Source organism: Pararge aegeria, chromosome 4, assembly GCF_905163445.1.
Source record: "Pararge aegeria chromosome 4, ilParAegt1.1, whole genome shotgun sequence".
Taxonomy (NCBI): domain Eukaryota; kingdom Metazoa; phylum Arthropoda; class Insecta; order Lepidoptera; family Nymphalidae; genus Pararge; species Pararge aegeria.
This window is the reverse complement of record NC_053183.1, coordinates 9225410-9252952: the sequence shown is the minus strand read 5'-3', so window position 1 is coordinate 9252952 and position 27543 is coordinate 9225410. Positions and strand designations below refer to the sequence as shown.

Genomic DNA, 27543 nt, shown 5'->3' with positions numbered 1-27543 from the left:
ACAGGTAGAAGACTATATAGTAATAACCTGCAACAATCTTGATAGTTGCTGCTATATCACATTCATGACGACATATTCCGGGAGTTGTAGGTTCTGGAGGAGCTGGCGTCGTTGTAGTCGTGGTTATGTATCGGCGAGTCGTTGGTTCGGTGCTTATTTCTGTTAGTGGAGTAGTAGAAGTAGCGTTACGTTGTTGTTCTAGAAGTCGTTCTATCGAGAAAGGAGTCGTAGATGGCGATGGCCAGCCGGTGAATTCAGTAGAAGCTCTGTAATAAGAAATGCAAATAGAATTTCATTTATAGAGTATTATTAAGGAGGATAGCTTTCAAATGTTGTCCCTCTAAATATGCAATTACCTAGTTGGCCAGCCTTTTTGAATCTTTGGGGTTACTGGAGGTGGACCAATACTTGATTTTTGCGTTGTACTTTTTCTGCTTGCTTTGCCCCCTGGTCTTGATGGGAAAACTACTTTAAAGCTTCCAGACGAAGCAGTAGTAGTACTTGATGTTGTTGTTTCTTCTGGAGTGCTTGGATTAAACCCTGGTGGTAAGAAACTAGATATGTCACTTATTTTGATTTTACTTAATGGAATCTCTTCAACTTCACTAGAATTAAGATTGAATCCTGGTGGTAATAACGCAGTAATATCCGCTACCGGCACAATATTAATTGGCAACTTCGGAATAATCTTACTTTTTTCTGTTGTAGTTGTAGAAGGGGCATCTAACTTAAATCCTTTTGGTAAAAAGGTTGAAACATCGATCTTTTGTACGGTTTTTAATACGTCTTGCTTCGTATTATCATGTGAATTGTTATTATCAGGTCTGTAGCCAGGTGGTAATAATTTACTTAGGTCATCATTTTGAACTTTCTTGAATAAGTCTTCCTGCGTTCTTTGCTTTGGCTTATACTCTTTAGGGAGTAAGGATTTGTCGTCCAAAATAATGACTTTGTTTTTGGAACTTATCCCGGAGGATCGTCCTTGTGTCATATTAATTATTCCTATCCCTGTGTGAGGTTTTGGAGCTGGTGCTGTAGTTGTTGTTGTGGTGGTCGTAGTTGTCGTTGTGGTACTAGTGCGTTTGTCTTTGAAAGATTGCCTTGGTTTGTAGTTCGGTGGTAGCAAACCTGATAAATCATCCATTACAGTTACTAACTTTTTCTTTGGTTTAGGTGTAGTAGAAGTCATTATTCGTGGAGTAAATTTCTTTATCTGAACTGGTAATGGATCTGGAGAAGACCTTTCTGTAGCCACCGAAAATAGCGTGCTTTTCAAAGTAAACACGTTTACTGCTGAAGGTGTAGTTGACGTTGTAGTTGTCGTGCTAGTTGATGAAGTGGTTAATTCTGTTGTTGATTCAGTTATTAATTCTATATTTTTATTTTCCTTATTTATGTTTCCTGACAATACTGCACTGGATAGCTCTGATTGAATGCTGTCTAATTTATCATTTATATTTTCAGTGGAAGATGAACTATTAATAACGCTACTTGAATCTTGCTTTGGGTTAAGAGTTACATTTTCTTCATCTTCTTCCGCCAACACTTGTTTCTTCTCTTCTTGCTCTACGGTTGGGAATGGTAAAAATCGGGCGCCAGAAACGCTACGACTTGTTTGTACAGACGCTACTACAATCCAACTTTCTGTTGTTACTAGGGAAGGGTCGTTTGTATCGTTACTTGAAGCAGAGGTTACAGCGCTCTTAGGCGTTGGTGGGTAAGTTACGTCGGGTATAGAAATTGTTCCATTTACAACACTTTTAGTAGTTACAACAGAAACTACTTCTTCACCGAGTATTGAAGGTACTTCTAGTGAAGGATCTTCTTTAGAAAACGTAAATGTCAAACTAGGTGCAGTCGTATCGTTATCTGTTCCCAATTCAGGGCTATCTATTACATCGGTATCAATAAACTGTTTAAAGTTATCGTCTTTCACCAAAGTATTATTAGCATCCATTGCTAAAACTTCAAACGAGTTGTTAGTATTTACTTTGATTGGTAATATAGTTGTTTCTTCGGGTTCCTCAGTAGCATCATATTCATCATAGATATCTGTGACTGGCTCCACAAAAGTATTAACAGGTTTAGCAGTAGTAGTGTGTTTAACTTCAGTCTTGTCTTCATCATCATAATATTCAACATATTCTCCATCTTCTTCTCCTTCTCCATTCAGATTTTCTTCATGGATGTCGTCAGCGTGTTCAATTAATTTTTCAGTTGTTGTTGAGGTAGATGATTTTAATTGCGTAGACGTTTCCACAGATAGTGTCATAAGTGCTGAATCGTTGGCTATGTTATCAGTATTCATTGAACTTGCATCCGGCTTACTATCATCAGAATCTACACTATTATTAGACTTGATTACCTGTACATCAAAAGACTCTTGACTGTTTTTCATTAATTCTCTAAACGAACTTAAGTCACTTATATCATCTTCAAGAAGTGGTTCTAAATCTAAAAGTGGTTTATATTCAGTAGAAGAACCTCTATTGAAGTCAGGCATATTAAACGAAGGGGGAAAATTTTTGTTCACCTTATAGTTGCTAGCTGGCACATTTTGAAGAACTTTCTTAACATTTGCTGATGGAGGATCAAAGTGGGAAAACCTTGAGTTAGTAGGTTTATTATTTATTTTTTGTTTACCAGCAAGTTTTGTAGGATTATATGTGGTAACTTTGTGTCGATCAAATATGTCCTGGTCATCATTATCAAATTCATCATCATGTGCAATGTGACCACTTTGTCCATTACTTTTGAGGCTGTTGGTATCAAACGGTATATTTTTAAATCCACTGTTTTGTAGGTAGTCTATATCAGGGTTGTTTATGGTAATTTGACCCAAAAATGTTTCTGGTTTTGATGGGTCATTTTGATAAGCAGCAGAGTGTATTTGAGAGACATCGGGCCTTTTTGTTGAAGCAGGATGAGGTATTTGAAAATTATAAGGTACAGCAGGCCTAAATCTTTGTCGCTGTGACGTTGTAAATTCGGGTTGATTAATATAATACTGAGAACCAGCTTGACTTCTTCCTGTGGGTAGTTGGAATGGGGAAGGATTCTGGTTGTAGTTAGGACTAGGGAATCTCACACGCCCATCATTATAAAGCGGCTGCTGGGCAGTGGGAGCTGCTCTGTAATTATCTCCGTGCTCGAAGAAAGATGTAGGCCGGCTATTAGGAAATATAGGCGGTTGAACTTGAGCAAAATTTCTTTCTGGTGTGTAATAAAAGCCGTTTTCGTCTGAAACAATAAGAAAAAATGCATTCATTAAATTAAATATTTAATATATTTAAATTTATTATTTGTTGATTTATGTGGATCTTTGTAATGCTAGAGCAAATAACTGTTCCAGCTACATTGAACAAAAAATTAATCCATAGATGAGAACATTTTCTTTGTGAGAAATTGCGTGAATGAGATTTGCACGCTTGCAATCCCAGCGGTTTTCGAGTCGGAACTTAAACTTAGTCGGAATTAAAATAAACTTAATGTAAAAACAGCCTAATAAATAAATATAAAAACTACTTTAAAAGAATTACCTATAATTCGGTTCATTTTACTTTGAGGTATTCGTTTTTTGCCACACGAAAACAAGTAATATTAAGAGCGCGCAAAATCCCATACTAATAACTTTCGTGTATCATATCGATCTAACACCGACACAGCGGAAATTATAGCATTGGAATGGGAGCTTTATGTTATGTAAGAGAAAGACAGGCGACATTTGACTAATTTGGAACTCCCTATAAAATACCCGAGATGTTAATCAGTAGACGTGCATCGGTTGAAATGACGGTGGAACTGAAGTAAATAACAAAAGTGATTGATACCAAAGTAAGTAACAAATGGACTTTGTAACTCGCTATGTATACTGTTCACAATATGAATTATATTGAATTAGTATGTATGCTTATGTAAGTTTATTTTATTTTTTTACTTTATGCACCATCCACATTCCACCGTCGGCTTCGCACGCTCGGGTTGCCTTTAAAATATAACTTTTAATGATAAGGCCTTAGCAACCTAGCTCTAAGGACTATTACTGTTTTCTTTGCGGTATTCCTTCTGTATTTTGTTGCAATAAAGTTGTCTTTTTTCTATTCTATAATAGAAGTTATCAGTATTTAACTAAACCAAAAAATAAGAACAATTTCCTAATTTCCTGACTCCAGAATTACATTTAGTATTATGGTTAGTGATAAAGTTCACGTAATAGAAAAGCGAAAGATTGGCAGATAAAGTATTAGTGTGACAACTGACTAAATATTTATCATCAAAAGCAATGTTAATTACTTTATTCGGGCTACAAACTCACTTAACACTACAAAGCTGCACCAAATTGTAAGCAAACAGAACAATACATAATGGATTTCACGAGTTAGCTCAGTATGAATTTCTCTTTGTTAACAACCTTAATCCAGTTTCATACTCAACCAAAGTTGGCCAAATATTTTTTTATACATATTTAGGCAAATCATATACACTGTTACGTAAATAACATCGTAGAACTGTGATTAGACTACCATTTTATTAGATTACGTGCTCACATAGGAGTCGCTTGAATATTTAATTTCAATTTAAAAAAAAAAACCTGCACTATCAAAAGTGAGTAGTCCTCTGCTAAAAGATTTTAAGATATAAGTTTGTCTGTTTATTTAACACTACGTTTTATTGTTTTTATTTTTTCTGATATTAAATTATTTGTTGTAAATACAAGTATGTAATAGAAAAAAGGAAACACGATTGTCGAACACTATGGATTTTCATATTTGAAAATGGCACCTATACAGTTGCCATATGCCTTTTCCTTTTTTAAATCATGAGCTAAGGATTTAAAGATACCTCATACAAATCCGTTGAGGCATACAGAAGTAATAGTGATCTTAAAACTTACCTACAAACCTGCATACCTGCAAACATATACTCCTCGTTTGGGCAGTCGTTTATTTACTACAATATAATGATTTCGTAAGAATCTGCCATATAATGATGTTAGAACTTCACTTTTTTTTCCTAACAAATTACCCCTTTACCACGAAGAGTCGTCAAGGAACGTTGTTTTGACAATCTTTAGAATTTTTCTATCTTGTGAGAGATGAGAGCGGAGCGGACTGCTCCAAAGGCGTTATCGTTAATAAATTTATCAACCGTGTAGTAACCACGATTTTTAAATACATTGTTTAAACTTAAGTAAAGGTAGATAATATCCTAAACATGATACCTTCGGTATCATGTTTTAAAAGGATAACAACGATTTCTGTATTTGTCTCTCACCCTGTACAACACATACTAAAAACAAAGAGATGCTTATCGAACGTTCTAGTCACAAGCTATACGTACTATTAAACACCATTGTACTGTTAGTTCACGTAAGCTTTTGTTCCCTTGGTTGTGCGTTATAATATTTAAGGTGTGCTTTAGAACGTATGTAGTTTGGCTCTTTAATGGCCTCCTAAAGTTTTGCTCCTAACTTTGGCTATCAACAACGGGACCACAGGTGCTGCTGCAGCAATTATTAAGCTTTAATGGGTCACCGATAAATTACAACACAACAGATAATTTATATGCACTTAGGTATACCTGCTCATACTATAGGAATATTGAGGTTAGTGCCATTGTTGCGATTGTATAGAGCCATGACCACAAATCCTGCAAATTTTAACGCGCGGTAGATAATAGTGAACTATGCGAAAAAATAACGTAATGAGTATCTTCAACTAAGTTTACAAAGTTATTTAACTTACAATTATAGCTATCTGGATCATATAAAACTTAATCTAATGATAAAAAAAAACAATGATATCGAGTTGACAAAAAAGATCCGGAAAAAGAAGATATTGGTAATGACACTGTCCCTAAATCTGCACAATGTTTTCTGCACCAAACGGAAAAACAGCACATGGCCAGTAACTTTTTCTTATTCAGTATATTAGGATTATAATATTGAAATGTAAGGAAGTATGTTATTACAGTACCAAAAAAGAAGGATCAACCCATTCTTTACATATCCCAACCCTCTAAGAGTATTTAATTTATGTGAAAATTCCTGTGGTCTCTTCATGTCTTTTAGAAAGATAATCCTAAAGAAAATTACTTTCTTGCGTATTATATTCGGAATTAATTAACGAGCAGTAAGGGCACGAGAGGGTTCTTAGATATTAAAGTTAATCGATAAAAAGGGAAGCTAAGAACCGGTTTACATCATACGAAAATCTTAAGGGCGGATTTAAGTACCTACCGAAATTTTATCATCGGTACTTTACTACTACTAATATTTACGAAATATATATATTTATTAAATATATATTATTTAAATATAAGAAAGCGCCCAGGATTCAGTACGAGTAGCACCTTCGTATTAAATCCGTGTATTTTATTTTCCGGTGGCTTAAAATTAACCGGAAATATAATTATATTTTTTTATATCTTAATTATTCCACAGGGTTATATTCGGTTATATTCCTTCTTTTTTATGCCAAATTACAATCGTGATTTCTTTTCATCGGTAGGTATCTTGGATTTTCTAAAAACTTTTAAAGCAATCGCAATACGAAAAACCATTTTAACGCACGCATTCAAAGCTTCATACAAAAGCTAGCATAAAATAATATGAAACTTTTCACATGAAATAACGTTAAAAAAATGTAAAACGTGAAGTGTAAATGCAACTTTCAAAAGGCTTACGTTCGTATGTCCTCTTGAGAGTAACGATCCGAACAGATATCGTTTATGCAGTCATTTTAGAATATTCTATACTTACTGAGTAAAATTGAACCTTAATGTTGTGACTGTTTTTAATCTAGGTCGTTAATTCATGACCTCGATAAACGAAGATAGGACAAAACTACTTGGCGGGAAAAAAGGAGAGCTAGGCTCGGAGATTCAAGATTTAAAAAAAGAGTCGTATAACAGAGTAACTTATTTAGTTATGGAGCCGAAATAGTATCATAATCATAGTAGTGTTTGGTAGACTAAGATATTTTGCCGCTAAAGGTACTAGAATAGCAACAGAGAGCTCAATGTTGCTGGAGACATCAAGCAAATCACACAGAGTCGCTGAACACAAAAGAGACCTTACCGTATATCAAGCAATACAAATAGATTAGAGAAAGTCAACTGCGATTGAGTGAAGAGAATTTCATAAGCCTGGCCACATTATCTAATCTTATATCGAGCTATGTTTTTCTGATCTTGAAATCCGTATACCAAAACAAGTAGAAAAAATACTTTCTTTGTTATACTTTCTGAACTTGATCTGCTGACTAAAAAGAGGTGTTAAATCATAAGATTGATTTAATGCAAGACATTAAATAAGTCATCGCTTATTGCCTTTAAGATATCTATGAACTTTTTTGAAATGACCTAAATTATGTCACAAAATACCGACGATTGTCGTGTGATCTACTCGATTAAACAAACGCGCTACTCATCCAGTAGAATACCTGGAAAATACCGAGAATGCCTTAAATGGATGGTAGCAAAATTTCGCCTATCTTTACGGAAATAACACGTAATACATATTGCCGTAATTTCCTTCGAGGATGATACCTACATGCAGACGACCCAATAAAATTGCGCGCCGGTTAAACCTAGCATATTACCGAGAAGGCAACAATTTAATAAATTTAATAACATTGCATTTTCAGCCGTTTGTCCTTGACAATAAGTATGACGGGCACGCCACATTGACTCACTTGAACAAACCAGATAACTGGCAAAATTATATTGTGGGAATGTGGAAATAATAAAGCAATTTACATATTATGAATATTTATTGTGTTGTCCCGAAAATAGGTGGTTTGGTTTTCTTTATGTTAAAAAAAAAAAAAAAAAAATCATAGTCAAACGATAAAGATGTTATATACTCGTATATGACGGTTTTGACAATATAAAAGAAGGAAAAGGGACGATCCCATTGAACTATTACAGTTACCATATATAGTGTACCAGCTGTTGCCCGCGACTTCGTCTGCGTTTGATTTTGCTTTTTGATGAGGCATTCAATTTAGTTAGTTGTAGTTCTAAAAAAAAAAATTAAAGTATTCAGTATCGCTAAGCCTTAAATGAGGGGTTTGCTGCTGTCCGCTGAGGAGTTCTGTCCTCCATCTCCAACCACATTCATCAGATCTACACAGTTTGGGCAAAATTAAACACATATTACAACTTCTATAGCACAAAAATAATTATTTAAATCGTTTTTAATTTGTCGGAGTTATGGTGTAAAATCGTCAAACACTTTCATTCCCTCTCCCTAAGGAACCGGGCTTAATGTAAGGATAAAAAGTATCCTATATTACTTCTAACACTTACAAGAATATGTGTACAAAGTTTCATGAGGATCGGTTGAGTAGTTTTTGCGTGAAAGCGTAACAAACAAACTTACATTGACATTTATAATATTTGTAGGGATAGGGATTACCTATGTTAACAGCTGACACTTATGGTACAAATGGTTTAAACTTCAGATTACGATTAAAATGAGATATATTTAAGAAAAATACCTATGTTTCAACTTTAATATTAAGTATCAGATACTATCACATAGGTACATCATTAAAATGGGCATTCCGAATACTTTTTTTGCTATGCCAACTAATCATCATTAAATTTTGGCAGGTGGTAGGTACAGAAAAAGTGCATCTTAGCCAAAATAAAAGTATTGGCTATAGGCGGTTTGCAAAAATATCTTTAGACCCCCCTTAGGTGTTACTAGGTATTATTGACGCCCATCTCAGACCTACTGAACATACTCACAAAATTTCATAAAAATCAGTTTCGGTGGAATTTTGTTACAAACACTGTGACACGAGAACTTTTTATGATTACCATAACTAAAGTGTTGGTGGAAAGCATGAATAAAAAGGATTATATATTTTGTTCTTCGGAAGTGAGAACATTGCCAATGTACCAAAATAGAATGATATTCTTTTACGCGTCTGTATTCGTTTGCACACACATTGGCCTATCATTTCCCTGTGCCCCTATCAATGATATAGAGAAACACCGCAAAAAGAGAGTGAAATATCAGTAGGTACATATGAAAAGTAACTGCTCTTTCGAGGCCAATAACTCCAGTGAATGAAACGCGCGAGTTTATTGCAAAAAAGGTTTTATTTGCGCACGGAGGTAATATTCGGTGCATTAACAGATTAAAAAAGATTTACAATATTCAAGCACTATAATTGGCGACACGAGTTCTGTTTTATCATATTTTGCAGCGATTTCTGTTATAATATACTTACTCAAAACCTTAATAGTAATTACTTAATTCGTTTCATTAGATCTCTTCCTTTTACATAAAATTTTACTGAATTGTGTAAAGCCTAGAACGACTTAGTCAGAAATATAGTCATATTTTTTTCCTTGTAAAGAACTACATCGTTTATTGATTATTTTAGTTCTTTCAACCTAATTTAGCAGTATTCAGCACCTTAACTAAAACAAAATGAATTGGTGGTAGAGCCTACTGTCCTTTTCAGTATATATCACTTTCAGAAGGATGGCACTATTTTTAACCATATCTATTTAAACTCTACTACTTCAGAGATTTATGAAAAACAGAATTAAAATTCTTTATTACACTCCAAAACATAAACATCTAATAAACTAAACTAGGGTGTAATGGCGGCCTTATCACTGATAATGATCTTTTCCAGGCAACCATTAAGAAGGAGAACAATAGATACAAAGAATAGTGGTTGGTGTACAAATTAGAAGAAACATAACAAATACAATAAAATTACGTTTACGTTTACTATAATTGACATGTTTAATTTTTACCTAGAGTGGACGATGTACGTGGAATTTTAATCTTAGATCTTGGTAAAGTCAAACTTCTTATAAGTATAAGACCGTCACCAGTTAACATCTCACCCGCTGACAGTATCTTGGAAACTTTATAAATAAATTATTCGATAGGGCGAACTCTGTAATTATTAAACTCCCTACTAGCATTTTCATCTTCCTTTACTGTTTATTTCAGAGTTGGAACATTTACTGAGATACATAATCATATTCCTTGTTATAAGAGGAGATGAAATTGAGCAACTTATCACAATCAAATGTGACGGCTCTTATGCTCGTTCCGTTGTTATTGTCCATTTTTCAACGTAATACATTTTGGAGGTGAATGTTTTCAAACTTTATCCAATTCCGTATTTGTACATGAAGGTTGCGGGTAAAACAAGGAAGTTACATGAAATCCCGATTTTTCTGCGTATTTATATTTTACATCGTGCGAACACGTCAAAAACTCATAGTCCATTGTTTCACATTACTGTTTGTTTTAAACAATTTTAAACTACGCAGTTCTCTGTTGAAATTGAACTATGTACCAAAAATTCTTACTTATGTCTCTGTTAGTGTTTTATACGCAAGGTAAACAATTTTTTGGTATATACGCAATATACCGAAAAATTGTTGACGTTAAAATATGAATGCATTTAAACAATGTGTGAAAACCCATTTAATACAGCGTACAGCGAGGCTACTATACATTTGATGAATTTCTAAATGACAAGGTGGATTTGAAGCAGCAGCTACGTTCTCAACTCCCTCAAGATAGGATTGTAATTGTTGATGTTGGAAAAGGGCAACTACTGAGTTTCTGGCGGCTCTTCTACGTAGAATATGCTTTCCGTAGAGTAGAGTCACTACAAACAGACAAGCTTGACGTTTCAAAAGTGCTTATAAAGTAGGCTACTTAAAATAAAAGAATTAAGAATTTGCGAATTAGAATTTTGGCGAGGTAATAGTAGAGCTTTTTGCGACAGACTTGGTCCGGGGAAGTACCGCCTTACTTATTTCTGGCGCCAAGCAGTATTGCTGTGTTCTGGTCAAAAAAAAAAAGGCTTGGTTGCCGATTAAATTACAGCCACATGAACCTACGCCTAGCTTGATGGACAAATGGTGGCACATTGAAGGACGTGATCTTGAGTGGTGCCCCTGGTTTTGATTTGTTTATACGCAATCTATCTGCTGACACAATTGACGGTCAAGTTCGAGTTCCGGAGGGTTCCGGACTTTAGTTGAAACTGTAACTTGTATATGTTTACGGATCACGAGGTCCATCACGGAATCTATCCCGGTTAAATAAGCTCGGTACCAGCTTGGCGTTAGGGAATTGGCGGTATTCAATTTCGTGCTCTGGAGACCACGCTAAGCCGTCGGTCCCGGCTATACCTATTATCACTAAAATGTCATAATCGTTAAAGTCCACAAATCGGCATCAGAGCAGCGTGGTGGGCTATCTTTGCGTTAAAACTCCTTCTACTTAAGAGAGAGGAGATCTAAGGCTAGCAGTGACAGTACGTGGAGGTACTTACTGATGATAATGAAATTTGATGATTTCAGATAACAAATCATAGTTGGACAAAATGTTTTTATTTTTCTTGCATTATTTATATACAGTTATTCCATACGTATTCATTTGTGAGTTTTTGCTTTGCTAACTTCGGAGATAGCGTTGGGCAGTGATATTATCTTCGGGAGTTTATAAAACAATGCAGTTTTAAACGAAATGAAAAGCTTTTTTAGAATATGCAAATGATATGCTATCCTTTTTGACCTTTTAAGTTGCACTGGAGCTTCGTTTCTTTGTCATCACCCTATTCACGTCCCAATGACTTCTTCTCTTATAGGAGAGAACGTTTTAGAGCATAGCACCCCATGCTGCTCTAATGCGGAGTTGTGGGTGAGTTTCTTTGTTGTTTGTTTATTTCTCTTATCAGCGAGTAATAAACGTTTATTTAAAGTGTCTATCTTAGTTTATTCTTTTCATTCGTTTTGTTTCAGAGTCTGTGAGATTTTTGCAATGAATACACAAAATGTTAATTTAATTTTCTAATTGGGGCTTCAAAAATAAAATTAAACCCATGTTTTCTTAACTTTCATAAGGGGAGTTTACACAAAAAATTAAGGGTAATTAATATTGGGGTGTAGTACGTCGTAAATCGAAGGCAATTAGGCCAGCGTGTTCGGAGGCCTGTGCGTGACGTGTAGAAAGGGATTTAAAGGGTTTTTTGAAAGCCATTTAGAGGACTTTGAATTTCGTAGGTTTGCAGAATGCCGGTTTAGGTTATGTAGGCGTATGAAATATTGCACAATAAACCCCAATCTCTCTTAATCTATGGAAATAAATAATGGGTATGTGTGCTAACTTACCTTTTACTATTTTAATATGATGATGTACGCGTTTATAAGTTTTTGTCTGATAATTATTTAGTGTAATTAGGTTTCACGACTAACAACGAATAGTAACCGTTAAATTAGGAGATAATAAACTAGAATACGTATTCTGTAAATAGCATTCAATTTATGTGTAGTACCACAGATATTTTTAAGTTGTGTAATGAAATTTGAATGAAATGAAATGAAATGAATGAAATGAATGAAATGAATGAAATGAATGAAATGGTAAAAATCGGTAAAGACTTTCGGAGCCTATTCCGTACAAAAAACCAAACTCGTACATCGCCATCTAGCCCCAAAGTAAGCGTAGCTTGTGTTATCGGTACTAAGTAACCAATGAAATATTTTTATGAACAAAATACATATAAATACTTATAATATACGTATTTATATGTATTTATATTATATAGATAAACGCCCAGGCACTGAAAAACATGTTACGTAAAAAAAAAATCAACAATCATGTTCATCGTTCACAATTTTTTTTCCAGTTGTGGGAATCAAACCCACAGCTTTGGACTCAGAAAGCTGGGCTGCTTCCCGCTACGCAAATCGGCCGTTATATCCGCAAATAAAATTAAATTAAATATACTACGAATATACTATATACTACGACAATACACACATCGCCACCTAGCCCCAAAGTAAGCACAGCTTGTGTTATGGGTACTAAGATGACTGATGAAATATTTTTATGAATTAAATACTTAGAAAATACATATAAACACCCAGAAACTGAAAAACACGTATTGCTCATCACACAAACATTTTCCAGTTGTGGGAATCGAACCCACGGCCTTGGACTCAGAAAACTGGGTCGCTGCCCACTGCGCCTGCGAAATTATTTACCATAGATAATTATTTAACATTATTTGCCAACATATTATCTCAGTAAAGTAAAGTAAAGTAATACCCGCTTAACTATTAACGATGTATGCTGCAAAAGTTTCACCTATCGGATTTATCACAATCTTCTTAGAGCATCGTAAAGGGAGTTAATCTCCTTTGTTCGTCCGCATAATGGGAACTCGAGCATATTGAAGAGCTGGTAAAACGATTATTCCATTAGATTTATTGCGCTAGTTACTTCTATGTTATTATAGTTGAAACATTATTAGTCATAGGTAAGTATCGGAAGGATATTATAAATCGAGCAAGTAAAAAAATATGGCGACCGGTAATGAGAAATGGTAATAATATACGGATATTATTAGCATTTCTCATTATATAACATTATATATAACATTTAGTAGTAGTAGAGGTTTTTGTGACAGAGCTTGTCCGTGAAAGTACTACCGCTTGCTTATTTCTGTCGCAAAGAAGCATGTTGCCATGCTGCGTTCCGGTTTTAAGGGCTTGGTTGCCGGTGTAACTACAACCATTGACACTATGCCTCAAGTTGATTTACACAGGGCGGCACTTAGTAAGACGGTGTTCCTTACATGACCGTCCACATACTTGGTCCGTCAATAATTACTTTAAAGGAAAATACAAAATTGAAGCTTTACAAGTTTCACGCCCGGTTTGAGTTGCCAAATTCTCAAAAATAATCCAACTGATCTCAATGTTTTTGAATTAAAAGTTTTCTTTTCAGAAACTGTAATTCTTCAGTCCCGCAAAGCTCGGTGGACAGGACAATAGCTCTTAGTAAAAGTTCCGCGTTTTGATTAGTTTGTTTTATCGCTTGTATTGCTACGGAGCTGAGTTGTAACGACCATTTTTACACCGCTAATACTTTGTGACCAAAAGCTCCCGTAATTTTGGTGCGTCGTTCTTTTTTTTTTGTTTTTATGTAACTTATTTTGTGTTTAAGAAAGATTTTGTGTACACAATTTCGTTCTTATTATCGCTTGTAGGTAAACATATAATTAGTAAATTTCTCTTGTTTAATGCGAGTTTCGTTGTAGAATATATAACTTGTATTCGTGTGGTTAATGGTTATAAGTACAAAATCTTCAAAACGAAATTCACTTGTGTTTCCTTTTCCAAATTTAGCTAGTAACGATGGCTATACTCATTTCATTATGTGATGTGAAGATTTTGCATTAGATTGATTTTTTATCGTCTGCCTATTTGTTGTTTACACTATACTATTCAATAACTAGCGGCTGCCCGCGATCTTCGTCTTCGTTTATCGACTTTTTATAAATCCCGAATGTTTTCTGGGATAAAAAATAGACTTTGTTACAATTCGTTCTTTCAACTATGTCAATGGTAAAAATTAACTTGATTGGTTGGTAGTTAGGACGAACAAAGAAACATACAAACGAACACACTTTCACATTTATTACGTTAGTAAGGATTTTATCTCACGTTTCTTTAAATACAAAGTTTCTAACATTACCCAAATATTATTCAACGGGCTCCTTTACAGCGCTTTGATCACTTAATAATTGTATGTTGTTCATTTAAAAACAGAATAGCTAAAAGCTATTTTGTATAGAATGAAGCTTTAAGCTATTCTGTCTTTATAACTGACCGGAATATTATATATTGTTGGAGAAATCGTCACAACACGTCATCGTGGAGGGGACAACGCGTAGTGGTGGTGTTAGAGACTATAAAAGGCGGTGCGCGCTTCATTCGAGAGAATCTTCGGGTACCGTCAACTAGTTTAAGGGGGACCCCTGTCCGTTTGGAAAGTCAACCTGCTCATTTTGTTTTTGTTGTAAATTAGATTTATAAATTGAATTTCTTTAAATAAGTTATCTGTTTTATTAGTTCCGTGTAAACTCTTGCTTCTACTAAACATATATGTGTGTGTAGTCATGATTTGTTTTTTTTTATTAAAATTTTACCTCTGGTTCCTAAAATCAGTTGTGGGATTTGAAAATATCACGTGACCTAATTTGCTTTGCTTTCCTGAAATACCTGCGGCAGTTTGACTATTCAAATTACTTTTTTTCGTTGCGTTTGAAAATTGAAGTTTAAATGTCCCTTATTACGTAAGTAGTGTGCTGTCTAAGTTATTAGATGGTAAAGTATACGTAGCTGAAACCCTGGTGAGTACTTCCTTTTTTTATTTATTTGCTAACTACCTACAGCTATTTTCAATATAATTGTGCGTGATTTTCAAATAGATTTGTGAATTCAAATTTAGCGTTACTTTTGGCCTATCTCGCTATTTTGCTATAATAGCCTACCTACCCGCATAAAAGTTTATTTGTATTGGGCCTAGTTCTTGCTTATATTTCGTAATTTACTGTTACCTACAGTAAAGAAAATGTCAAATCAAGGTCATGAAAGGAGAAGTCTCTCTAGATACCGCGCCTCGCTTTCCGGGCATGGTACCGCACCATGATTCTGGCCGTAGGCGTCGAAGGTAGCATTCTAGACTTACTTCAAAACTGCATAATTCCCCTAATAAAGAGTTAATCGAACAAATGCAACAACTTCAAAATCGTTTAATTGCATTAGAAGGGCAACGCCGCTCCTCACCGCCGCGACTCCATGGACCGAACGCTGACTGTTTGCCTGCGCTGTCGCCACCACGGCTGCGACCTGTGACCGCGACTGTAGCTGAGCAACGGAGGTCTGTGGTGGAGGGTCGAGAGTCTGCTATGCCGTCTTCGCCAGGGCGTCCTGTGAGCGCAATGACGGACCGCGATGCCAGCGGAACCGATCGTATCATCGAGGCGATAGGTTCAATCAATACGACGGTGAGATCCAACCAATCTTATTACATATCCAATTTCGATCCAAGCATCCACGATATAGACATCTGGTGCGAGGAAGTTGAACGTGCTAAGAGTACAAACTATTGGGACGATAACGAGTGTCTTTCTCGCATCGGCAACTGTCTTAAAGGGGATGCTAGGACTTGGCTCAATGAGTGGGTCACCAATGACCGTAGTTGGAGCAATTTTAAGAAAAAGTTTAAACCATTGTGCCCTAGGATACCGGGTATTGCAAGTATTTTATACAGATGTCATGAGTACTAACTCTGATACACTGACAGATTCTGGTTTTTCTATTAACCTAAAGAAATGCTCTTTTTTTGTGTACTAAAATAGAATATTTGGGACTGACTATCAGTCATGGTCAGGTGCAGCCGAGCGAACAAAAAGTCCAAGCCTTAGTTTAGGCTCCCATCCCAAAGACCATCTTGCAGGTTCGCCAATATTTAGGGTTAGCTAGTTACTTCAGTCGATATATAGCGGAATTTGCTACTAAGACTGCACCTATTACTGGACTTACAAACAAAGGCGTTCCTTTCGTAAGGGGTAGTGAATAAGAAGAAGCACGGCAAGATATTATCTCGCAACTAACAAGCGAGCCTGTCTTAGCCATTTACGATCTTGTTTTGCCTAGCGAAGTCCATAAGGATGCTAGTTTCATTGGTTATGGTGCAGTACTTCTTCAGGTTCATAAAAAGGTGTATAAGCGAGGAGTCACATACTTCAGTAAACGGACTCAAGGTGCTGAGCCAAGGTACCATTCCTATGAGCTCGAGACCTTGGCTGTCGTTAAGGCCTTGCAAATTTTCCGACACTATCTGGTTGGCGTTCACTTTACTGTCGTTACAGACTGTAATGCACTAAAAGCCACGCAACGAAAGAAAGACCTACTGCCGCGTGTAGCCAGATGGTGGATATATTTGCAGGATTTTAATTTCACCTTAGAATACCGCAAGGGCACCTCCATGTCGAATGCTGACTATTTGAGCCGCAATCCGATTGTTGTATGTGAAGCACGCAAACAACAGAACTGGTCACAAATAGCACAGCCTGCTGATGAAGAGTCCCAGAAATTACTTCAAACTAGCAGATATGAGACTAGACTCCAGTCATTACGTTCGAAAGAGGGACCCTCTCTGTTATAAGTACACTGCAGTAGGAGAAGACTTTTTGTGCCTTCATTTGTTTTTTTTTTGATCAAGCAGGCACAAGCGACTGGCAAGCCCGACTCTGGCATGCGCGGGCACATACCATACGACTTACTGTGTGGTCAAGGCGCTTCCGGTCGCGTCGAGCTGCAAATGCTGGCAGGCTCGTGTGGAAAGGCGACCCGGGCTACGGCAGAATTTATGGTGCCATGGCGAGGGGAATGGACTCCTGACACGTGTGCTGCCTTCTTCGAGGGGGAGCTTGTGTTATTTGTGTGTACAAGCTAACGTCGTGCCTCTGTTACACTATGATGAAGACCGCATAGTACGCTAACGTCGTGCATATGCTATGTGGTTTATTCGGAAGTGGTATGCTAACGTCGCGCCTCTACCATTCGTGAGAGCCTCATGTTAAGCTAACGTCGTGCCTATGACATGTAGGTGAGCTGATGTAGGAAATAAGCTAACGTCGAGCCTATGTTCCTTGCTATACGAGATAGCTAACGTCGTGCTTCCTCTCTGGTATTTGTTTGTGATGGACCATGGATCGATCACGGGTCGATGTGTCCTTGGTAATCACGGAGGTCCCAATCCGATATGCTTTATGTTCTCAGGTGCAGACGATGATGACAATATGGAGTCCACGCCTGAGCAAGCTGCCAGGAGCAACAATGTGCCTCGTGAACGTACTGCGGAGCCCGTGCCCTACTGCTCTGCGGGCATCCAGCAGCATGAGACAACGGAGCACGAGGACGTCCTCCAGTCAGGAGAGGCCGTGTTGGAGAAATCGTCACAACACGTCATCGTGGAGGGGACAACGCGTAGTGGTGGTGTTAGAGACTATAAAAGGCGGTGCGCGCTTCATTCGAGAGAATCTTCGGGTACCGTCAACTAGTTTAAGGGGGACCCCTGTCCGTTTGGAAAGTCAACCTGCTCATTTTGTTTTTGTTGTAAATTAGATTTATAAATTGAATTTCTTTAAATAAGTTATCTGTTTTATTAGTTCCGTGTAAACTCTTGCTTCTACTAAACATATATGTGTGTGTAGTCATGATTTGTTTTTTTTTATTAAAATTTTACCTCTGGTTCCTAAAAATATATAAACATAAATTTATTTATTTTACCATTTAAACCATTTAAACTTGCTTATACAGCATGAAGATAAAATGTTCAGCTACTGTAAGCTAAATGTTAAGTCAAATAAATAGTGTTAAACTAGCTTATAACTACACCAACAAGAAAATGTATATCCAGTGTAGCATATGTATAAAATTTCATTCAGGCCATCAAAACAATTTTAAAGATGTGTGTGTAATATTTTATGTTACCATAAAAAGCTGACATTTATTAACTACATAAAATGAAGAAAAAGTAAATTAAATGAATAAAATAATATGATTGTATAGAAGCATAAAATAAATAAATAGTATATGTGTATATATTTTATTACAATTTACAGATTTCCTGAAACAATTATTTCAAACAAAGATGAAATGTAATTCTAGATTTAATAGTTCATGAAAACTTCCGATTAATCTCAGTGGTGCAAGTGAAAAGTTAGTTTTCTCGAAAATGGAATTGTTCATCTCCGTAACGCAGTGGTCTGGACAATAGTTGTTACTAACAAGTTACGCGATTAGTTTGTTTAATCGCTCCAGGGAGTTATAACGATCTTAAGCTATGGGCATTTCTTGTTATTTATTAAAATAAAAGCCTCTTTCTTGATGTTTATTGACATAAATTTATTTAACCTCAGAAAAATCATAGAACAAAAGTTTATATGACTAGTTGTTCTTCGCGGTTTCATCCGCCTTAACTAAGGCGTAACGTAATGTTATTACATCGGCGACGCGGATACTTTACTTGTGGACTCCTCCGGACGTCCCGTAATATTAATATTACATTACCTTCTAAACTATGTGACCAAATCACACACTGTAAGGTTCATGAAGATTGTCTCATAATAAACTTACTCGTTTTGGTAAGAATTTTATGCTTAAAAATAACTTGTAAGATTTATTTTTTGTGGTTTATTTTTAATATTCAGTCTAGACACATATTCTTATTCGAAATCTCTACTGCAACAACCGTTCTTTTGTGAGAATTGAAATTGAATGTTGGGATGTATTCTCTACAAAAAAAGGCGTACGACAGGGCTGCATTCTTTCTCCAATGCTATTTAACGTGTACGGTGAATATATCATCCGTAAAGCACTGGAAAAGTGGAAAGGGGGTTTTCCACTAGGTGGGAAGCGAATATGTAACCTTAGATACGCTGATGATACAGTTCTCGTTACCACCTCAATGAAGGATATGAAAGAGCTCTTGCAAAGACTTGAAGTGGAGAGTTTGGAGCTTGGTCTGTGCATCAATAAGAGCAAGACCAAGTTAATGATAGTTGACCGCTCCGGAAATCTACTCGACACCACCAATATACCATCCGTAGACATCTTGGAGGATTACATATATCTAGGCTCCCAAATATGCAACAATGGTAGTTGTGTGCCGGAGATAAAGAGACTCATAGCAATGGCGAAAAGTGCTATGATACGGCTTGGCAGTATATGGAAAAATCGAGGCATAACATTCAACACTAAGAGCCGCTTGGTCCGTGCCTTGATTTTCCCCTACGGAATTGAAACGTGGACCATCAAAGCAAGAGAAAGGCAAAGGATAGACGCGTTCGAGATGTGGTGTTGAAGGCGCATGTTGAGAATACCCTGGACAGCCAAGCGCACAAATGTGTCTATCCTGGCGCAGCTAGGAGTTAGTGTTCGACTTTCGTCTATATGTTACCAACGTTTGCTTTCTTATTTCGGGCACATAATGCGGCGGGGGAATGATAGCCTGGAAAAAATTATAGTTACGGGCAACACCGAAGGCAAAAGACCTAGAGGCCGGTCCCCAACAAGATGGGCAGACCAGCTAAAAAAATCAAATTTAGACCGCTTCTATCAAATCGCAAAAATGGCCTCCAACGGAAGTCGATGGAGACAGTTTACCAACGCGAAGTTGAGATCTCACCAGGACCACGATCTTCAGTGTTGAAGGAACGACCATAGGAGAGAGAGATATATGTATTTTATTTAAATCTACTACAGACCAGTATTTACCAAAATATCTGTGTCGGAAGACCAAGAGCTCTGAAACGAGTTCGCTTACTGTAAGGCTAAGAAGGGTCACTCAGCGGGCGATGAAAAGAGTTATGCTTGGAGTGTATCTTTACGTAACAGAAATAAGCAGATCCGTAGAAGAACTAGAGTTACCGACGTAGCTTAAAGAGTTTCGAACCTATAGTGGCAATACTCGCAACGCATAACTCGGAGAACTGATGGATGTTGGGGTCCCAAGGGGCTGGAATGGTGATCTCGCATCGGTAAACGCAAGCCGGAGCCGCTGGCCCCAGCAACACAATACCGTGGTGTTTGTAACTCTTTACACTTCCCTAACCTATGTCCAGCAGTGGTCTATTGGTTGACATTATGATATTGATGACGACAGACCAGTACTTTTGTAGAACAAAGCATTTCTGTATGTCTGGTCTTACATAGCGCAAGCGAATAAAACAGATCGGGAACGGCTTGGTAAACTAAATAAAAAGTATAATTTTGTACATCCATCAGACCTATTCTCAGCGTATTCATAACCTACTGTTAGGCACAAGACTTTTCTCTAGTAGGAGAGAGAGATTCAGCAAATAGCCTCCAAACTCCAAACGCTATACAACTTTAAACTCCCATCAATCAATCATCAATCAATCAATCAATCCTAACCGTATTCGGTCACAGCGACTGTTTCAGATTCCGGCTGAGAGCGCCGCTGGTGAGCCCTTAGATGACTCGCATAACCTGATTTTGTGCTAAACGTGCGGCTGCATTCGCTACACGTCAACACACCGGCAATGTAGTTATATGATAAGGCCGCTGGTTGTCGGGCCTTTAGCTCATCGCGTTTAGCATCAAGCGCCTTAAGTCGCCTCCACTCAAACTTCGTCACGTTCGTGTTTACTAAGCGCCGCCAATGTGAGCGGTCTTTTGTAAAGGTCTCCCAACTTGCCGGAACTATGGAACATTGCTTCATATGACGCTTCAGCACATCTTTGTACCGCAGAAGCTGGCCGCCTTGTTTCCGCTTGCCATCTTGCAGTTCAGAGTAGAAGATGCGCTTTGCAACTCTTTCGTCAGACATCCGTGAGACATGCCCACACCACCGTAGCTGCCGCCTCATCAAGTATGCCTCGATACCCCAGACATTTGCTCGCCTTAATATTTCTGTATTGCGAACACGATCCGACCAGTGAATATTCATTATATCTCGAAGACATCTGATGTGAAATCTGTCCAGAGTGCGGATGTGTTTACGGTAAAGACACCAGGTCTCAGAGCCATACAAGAGATTTGGATGCACCACTGCCATGTAGACGCTCACCTTGGTAGATAGTTTTATGTCATGTGAACGGAACACCTTGTCTCTCAGCTTGCCAAAAGCTGCAGCAGCTGCTCCTATTCTGCAATTTATCTCACTGTCAAGGTGGCTCCTAGATGTTATCACGCTTCCCAGATACTTGAACTTCTGCACTTGCCCAAGTGACTCGTCCTCTAATTTTATGGCCATTGGCTCATCAATAGATGTATCTAATGCCATTACTTCTGTCTTCGTCACATTAATCTTAAGACCAAACCTGCGACAAGACACATCAAGACTAGTCATTAGGTGTTGCAGACCATCCGGGGATTCCGCTACAAGACACAAATCATCAGCGTACATTATTTCGGTTATTATGTCGTAAGACACTTTGGTATACGCTCTTAGTCTAGATAGGTTGAAAACACCGCCATCGGTTCGAAAGCGAATTCGAATGCCTTCATTAGAAGTTTGCAGGGCTTCTCTTACTACAATTGAGAAGTACAGGGCAAAAAGAGTCGGCGCAAGCACGCAACCTTGCTTAACACCACAGCTGACATTGAAAAATTCTGATTGCTCACCCTGCATCTTTATACAACATTGCATGTTATCATGTAAAAGCCGTATCAATCTCACAAACTTCTCTGTGCAACCAATTTTCGCTAATACTACCCACAAAGCTTCCCTTGGTACGCTATCAAAAGCTTTTTCCAAATCAACAAAGCATAGGAATAATTGCTGACCCTGCTCTCTGCTTTTTTCTTGAAGCTGGCGTACAGAAAAGATAGCTTCACATGTGCCTCGGTTTGGCCGGAAACCAAATTGTGTCTCGGGCAGTAATTTTTCCAATAGCGGCAGTAAACGGTTCATGAGAATTCGCGCAAAGACTTTTCCTGGAGATGCTAGTAATGATATTCCCCTGTATGAATTGCAGTTCGAGCGATCGCCTTTATTTTTATATAGCGAGCAAATGCATGAAATCTGAAACTCAGCTGGGATACGTTCTTCGCTCCACATGCGTATGAAAAGTTTCCAGACCGCTTTATGTAGCTCGTCTCCACCATATTTTAGTAGCTCTCCAGGAAGATTGTCAATGCCGACCGCTTTATTATTGCGTTGCTGCTGTATTGCAATAGAGACCTCACTCAGTGACAGTGGCTCGTCTAGCTCCCATTCAGTAGGTAGTGCCATTATCGTGCCGATGTATTGTAGATCCACGGCTCGGTCGACGTTGAGCAAGTTGTTATAATGCTCACACCAACGTTTAAGGAGGTCGCTCTTGTTAGCAATTAGCTGCGTACCATCAAGTGATTTAATTGGAACCTTGGAACGTATCGACGAGCCAGTTAACTTGCGAACCTCCTCATAAAACTCTCCACTCTGATGGGTGTCTGAGAGCCACTGTATGTGGTCAGCTTTATTTTTCCACCATTTATACTTCGTTTCTCGCACTAGCTTCCGGAGTTCTACATTGCTATGTTTCACTTCTTCAACCTGTTTATCTTGATGCAGTCGTAAAACAGCTCTGTGTTTGGCAATCGCCTCAGTGAGAGCTTGATTGTTTTCGTCATACCAATCATCACTCTTATTAGATTTGGAGCCCAATATCTGAGATGTGGTATTAGCTAGCTCCAATGACAGAGTTGACCATTTCTCAAGCAGATCGCCGTCTTCTAGTTCTATTGCTCGAACCATATCGCCAACTGCTTGAACATAAGCTTCCCTAGTCGATTCTTCTTGCAGACGTCTAACGTTTAACGACTGATGTTTGGTCCCATGAGAACGGCGACGAGGATAAAGATGGAGCTTCAACTTACTAATTACAAGTCGGTGGTCACTCCAACAGTGTGCACCCCGCATAACACGGGTAACTTGGACCTGAGAAACATCTCTTTGCCTCAATATGGCAAAATCAATTAAGTGCCAATGTTTCGATCTTGGGTGCATCCAGGTGGTCTTATATTTTGCTGGAAGTCTAAACATGGTGTTAGTGATCGCCAGATTAAATTGGGCACATAGAGACAGTAACAGTTGGCCGTTACTATTCATGTTTCCAACTCCATGTTTTCCTAGGACATTTGGCCAAGCTTCGAAATCACGCCCGACTCTGGCGTTAAAGTCACCCATCAAGAGTATCTGTTCTTTAGGACGAATTCTAGATAGAGTCTGCGTTACCTCTTCATAAAACTTGTCCTTAATATCCTCACTCTTGTCCATCGTTGGTGCATAAACACTTATGAGGTTTAAAAAGTTGTCATTGGCCAAGTGCAATCGTAGTGATGTTACGCGGTCCGAAATGTGAATAGGACATTCTTCCATTCTACTTACAATATTGTTTTTAATCGCGAAACCAACACCTGATCTTCTAGGCTCCGCCGCTGAATTTTCTTTCCAATAGAAGGTATACCCTCCTCCATTTTCCGTCAATTCACCTTCGTCAGCTAAATGTGTTTCGCTGAGAGCAGCAATATCCACATTATAACGCCCGAGCTCACGTGCAACAATAGCCGTTTTGCGCTCAGGACACAAGCTGGTCTCTCGATCAAGGAGGGTGCGCACGTTCCACGCACCAAGTATGTATGATATTTAATTTTGTTATTTACGTTCTTTTTGCTCTTTCGACCGCGACTTATATGATGCAGAGGCAGCCACGGTTACTTCCTCTGTATTTGAATAGGTTAAGCTTTTTTTAGGACACCTTTTCTAGTCCTTTCCCCGGCTATGCGAGGGAAGCAGTGCCTCCCTAAATAGGGCTGCTTCGTCACTCAGGGTGCTGCCGAATCCATACTGTTAACCTAGTGCAGTGCAAAAGCGACCACTCTCCCTGAGCCGCTTGTGTGCAGGCATCAGACAAAACCCAGTTGGCATCACAACCAGACCTCTCTACTTCTGCCTATCGCCACAAGTCTTTCTCTTCTCGGAATCCATTAAACAGAAACAGTCATTTGCGCAGGATATATTTTGGTGCATAAATTTTCGCGCAGAAACAGATGCACCCTCTCGTCCTCGCCTCTCTGTACCTGATGGAACGGGGGACCGCTACAATCAGAGAGAGGCTTGGATGCTGTGTCTGGCCGGCGCTCTCTTTGACCTCTAACGCCGCCCTAAGCCTTCCACCAGGCCTCGCTAACCCGCCGATTCCGCCAATCCCTGTGCTTATCAGCGTGGGTTGCCTTCCTCGCCGAGTTAGTCTCTGTACACGTTGCGGGAGGTGACCGCTTGCAACCTGCACACGTAAGTGCACAGATCCCCTCTACCAGGTTTGGCCCACGTGCCGTCGTGGTTTACCGGGGTGTGGCCGCTGCGTGCACTGCTGCTACTTGGAGCCACTGGTGAGAGATTGCGAAATGTCGGGGTGTTTTAATTTTACATTCTGCACCTTTAAATGAAGGTCGGCTTGCAGAAAGTTGACGCCGACATAACACTACACCCCAAGGCGGTTTGGCGGGCTATAACATCGACTTATTATCTTCAGTTGGTAACACATACCATAATAGATGACATAGTAATCCGAAGCTATGGGTCAACGGTAATATTTTTTATTCTTTGAAATCTTTTGGGGTGCAGTAAGCCATGGTAAAGAAATTAGCTGGGGTGGAAAAATTTACGACAGGACCCGTGCTCTGGGAAGGAAAGTAACTCCGCGTGTAGAATATAAAACTCTTACTTTATTGTAGCACCTAAAGGCAAAATATTAAATTCCCTAAAGTATAGGTATATATTATTTCCGTTATGAGAATATTTTCTTATGTACTTATAAGAAAAATAAATTTTTGCAGACCTACTACGTTGCATAACCCATCCATTCCCCGATTATAAGTCGTAGCGTGATATGGTGACGTGGTGTAATAGCCTGTAGCCTTCCACAAGAAATAGGCTACAAAATCCAAAAAAAAAAAAATATAACTGAGAGTTTTTAAGTTTAGCGCGTTCTACCAAATAAACCTTTATTCTTTATAAACCTAAATTTCTTATGAATTTTACCGTCTTAGTTGTAAAATACATATTTCTGACCCCAGGGTTTATTTAACCGATGAAAAATTAAATCAGTCTTTAAGAGCCGATTTAAATTAAGTATTTAAATCGGCTCTTAAAGACTGATTTAATTTTTCATCTCTTAACGGGTTACACCCTGTTAGGGGTGGAATTTTCCAAAACTGTCAAATACATATTACTTTATTTTAATATAAGAGTTTCATGCTTTATGGATATGACTTGAAAAACTACGGACTTTAAAAGATTGAATATTCAGAAAATCCTTTCTTAGGTCGTATTTACGCCATGTAAGAAACCTACTGTCAAACTGTCAAACTGTTAGGCTGTGCGTTTGTATATGATCAGTCAGGACTTTGAGTCGCATATAATAAGTTATATACTTAGGAAATGGAGTTCGTTCAAGTACAATTTCATTGCCTTGAAGCAGGCGTAACTTTGCGAAGTCCATGATACTAATGTTCATAACTACGAATATTAGGCTCAATTAGGCTCAAATATAATCACACTTGTAGTAGAATACTAAAAAGGTGGGTACGTATCTTAAAATGTTTATCCAACTTGTCCTTAAAAATAAATTTAGTCGCTTCACTAACGTTATATTTATCGGTGAGCAGGTTGACCTATATACAAGTGTTACACCGAAGGAAGTAGAAAAGTTTTAATTGGCACGATGTTGGTGAATATGTTACTAAAATATGGACGGCTGATCCGCCTACCATTTGGCATACATGGTTTCTGATCCCCAATTAGATCTGCGGCACACGTACGAAGTTCACCAAAATGTTTGAACTTGTAACTTGCGGCCCCGGATCCCATAACGTGTTTTCCTTAAGCCTAGTACACAGTGGTAGACTATATTGTGCTTCTTTTTAGATAGATAGATAGATAAATTCTTTATCGCACACTGTTAAGGGATAAATATAAATATATATAAAGGCAATCTTCCAGAAAACCCTTACCGAATGATTTTTTTTTTAGTGTTGATTACAAGTCAAAGAACATGAGAATATATAACAAGACGTAAATAAGTGTAAACCGCCGAATCACGTCGTTATCGTCTACAGGCGAGACTGATTGTCTCGCTTCTATACGGTGATGGACATCAACACTATCAAAATGTTGCATGTGATCTCCCTTTCCGATTGGGAGACTGTAAACCTGTGTTTTTTGGTTTCACAACAGGCCTGTAGACGGAGTTCTGTCTAAAGTCTGCGTTGACAAACGAAGTTGTGCCTCAGTTTGTCTCCTTAGACATTTTATCAGACACAAAAATCGCACAACTTATTGTCTACCAATGTATACTAGGCTTTACACCGAACTTACATAATTCAGTTTAAGTTACTCAGAGTTAAAGAATTTGAAAACCATCCATCCATTAGGGCTTGGAACCAGTTATAACATACCGTTAAACTTCGGTTAGTAACCGGTTAAAACATTGTTCTTTGAACGTTGAATTAACCTGAATAAACCTAAATGAATGTAACAATAAAAAACTGAACATCAGAGCTATCTATTATACCCGATAATAGGGATCCAAGATGCGAAAGAACGTGAAACCTTGGGCCACAAGTAGCGTACACAATAATGGTTAGAAAGCTAACAGTCTTAAAAAAATAAAGGTCCTCATGAAAATAAGTCTTACGTAATCCCCTCAGGGTCTTCTTAATTTCAGTATGAACCTTATCACAATGTTGTGAGAAATACGTATGTATAATATATTATTTAAACTCATACGTATGTTACGTACGCTTACAATGTGCCCGTATTTGATCGTATTGTGTATAGTGAAAACGATAAATACCTACGTTATCATATTCAATTAGAATATTATTTATGATGGGAGGAAAGATAAATTTAACTCTTTAATTCACAAAATTGAAAGAAATTTACAATTTAATTAAATAAAAACGTAAACAGGGTGAAAATTATGCGCAAAAGCTATCTTTTTCAGTCTCTCCTTTGTGGAAGAATAAAAAAATGGAAAACACTATTATAATACACATTTTTCACTTCCAGGTGTTTATTTCAGGATTTGGAGTTGAGAAGTAGAAGAAGAAGTTAGAAGTTATACGCGTGAAAGGATTATAGGTAAGTACGCAATTACGTATGTTTGGATGACGCTATGTTTA

The 27543-nt window shown here is 37.8% G+C and overlaps 1 protein-coding gene across 1 annotated transcript in view; it reads right to left on the bottom strand.

Moving 5' to 3' along the window:
* Positions 1 to 27543, bottom strand: part of LOC120623410 (putative GPI-anchored protein pfl2) — a 95848-nt gene that overhangs the window by 4826 nt on the left and 63479 nt on the right. The window contains exons 3-4 of the mRNA XM_039889430.1: positions 357 to 3240; positions 28 to 266 (exon numbers count right to left, since the gene is read on the bottom strand). Coding sequence (XP_039745364.1) covers positions 28 to 266; positions 357 to 3240 — 3123 coding nt within the window. The remainder of the gene's footprint in view (positions 1 to 27; positions 267 to 356; positions 3241 to 27543) is intronic.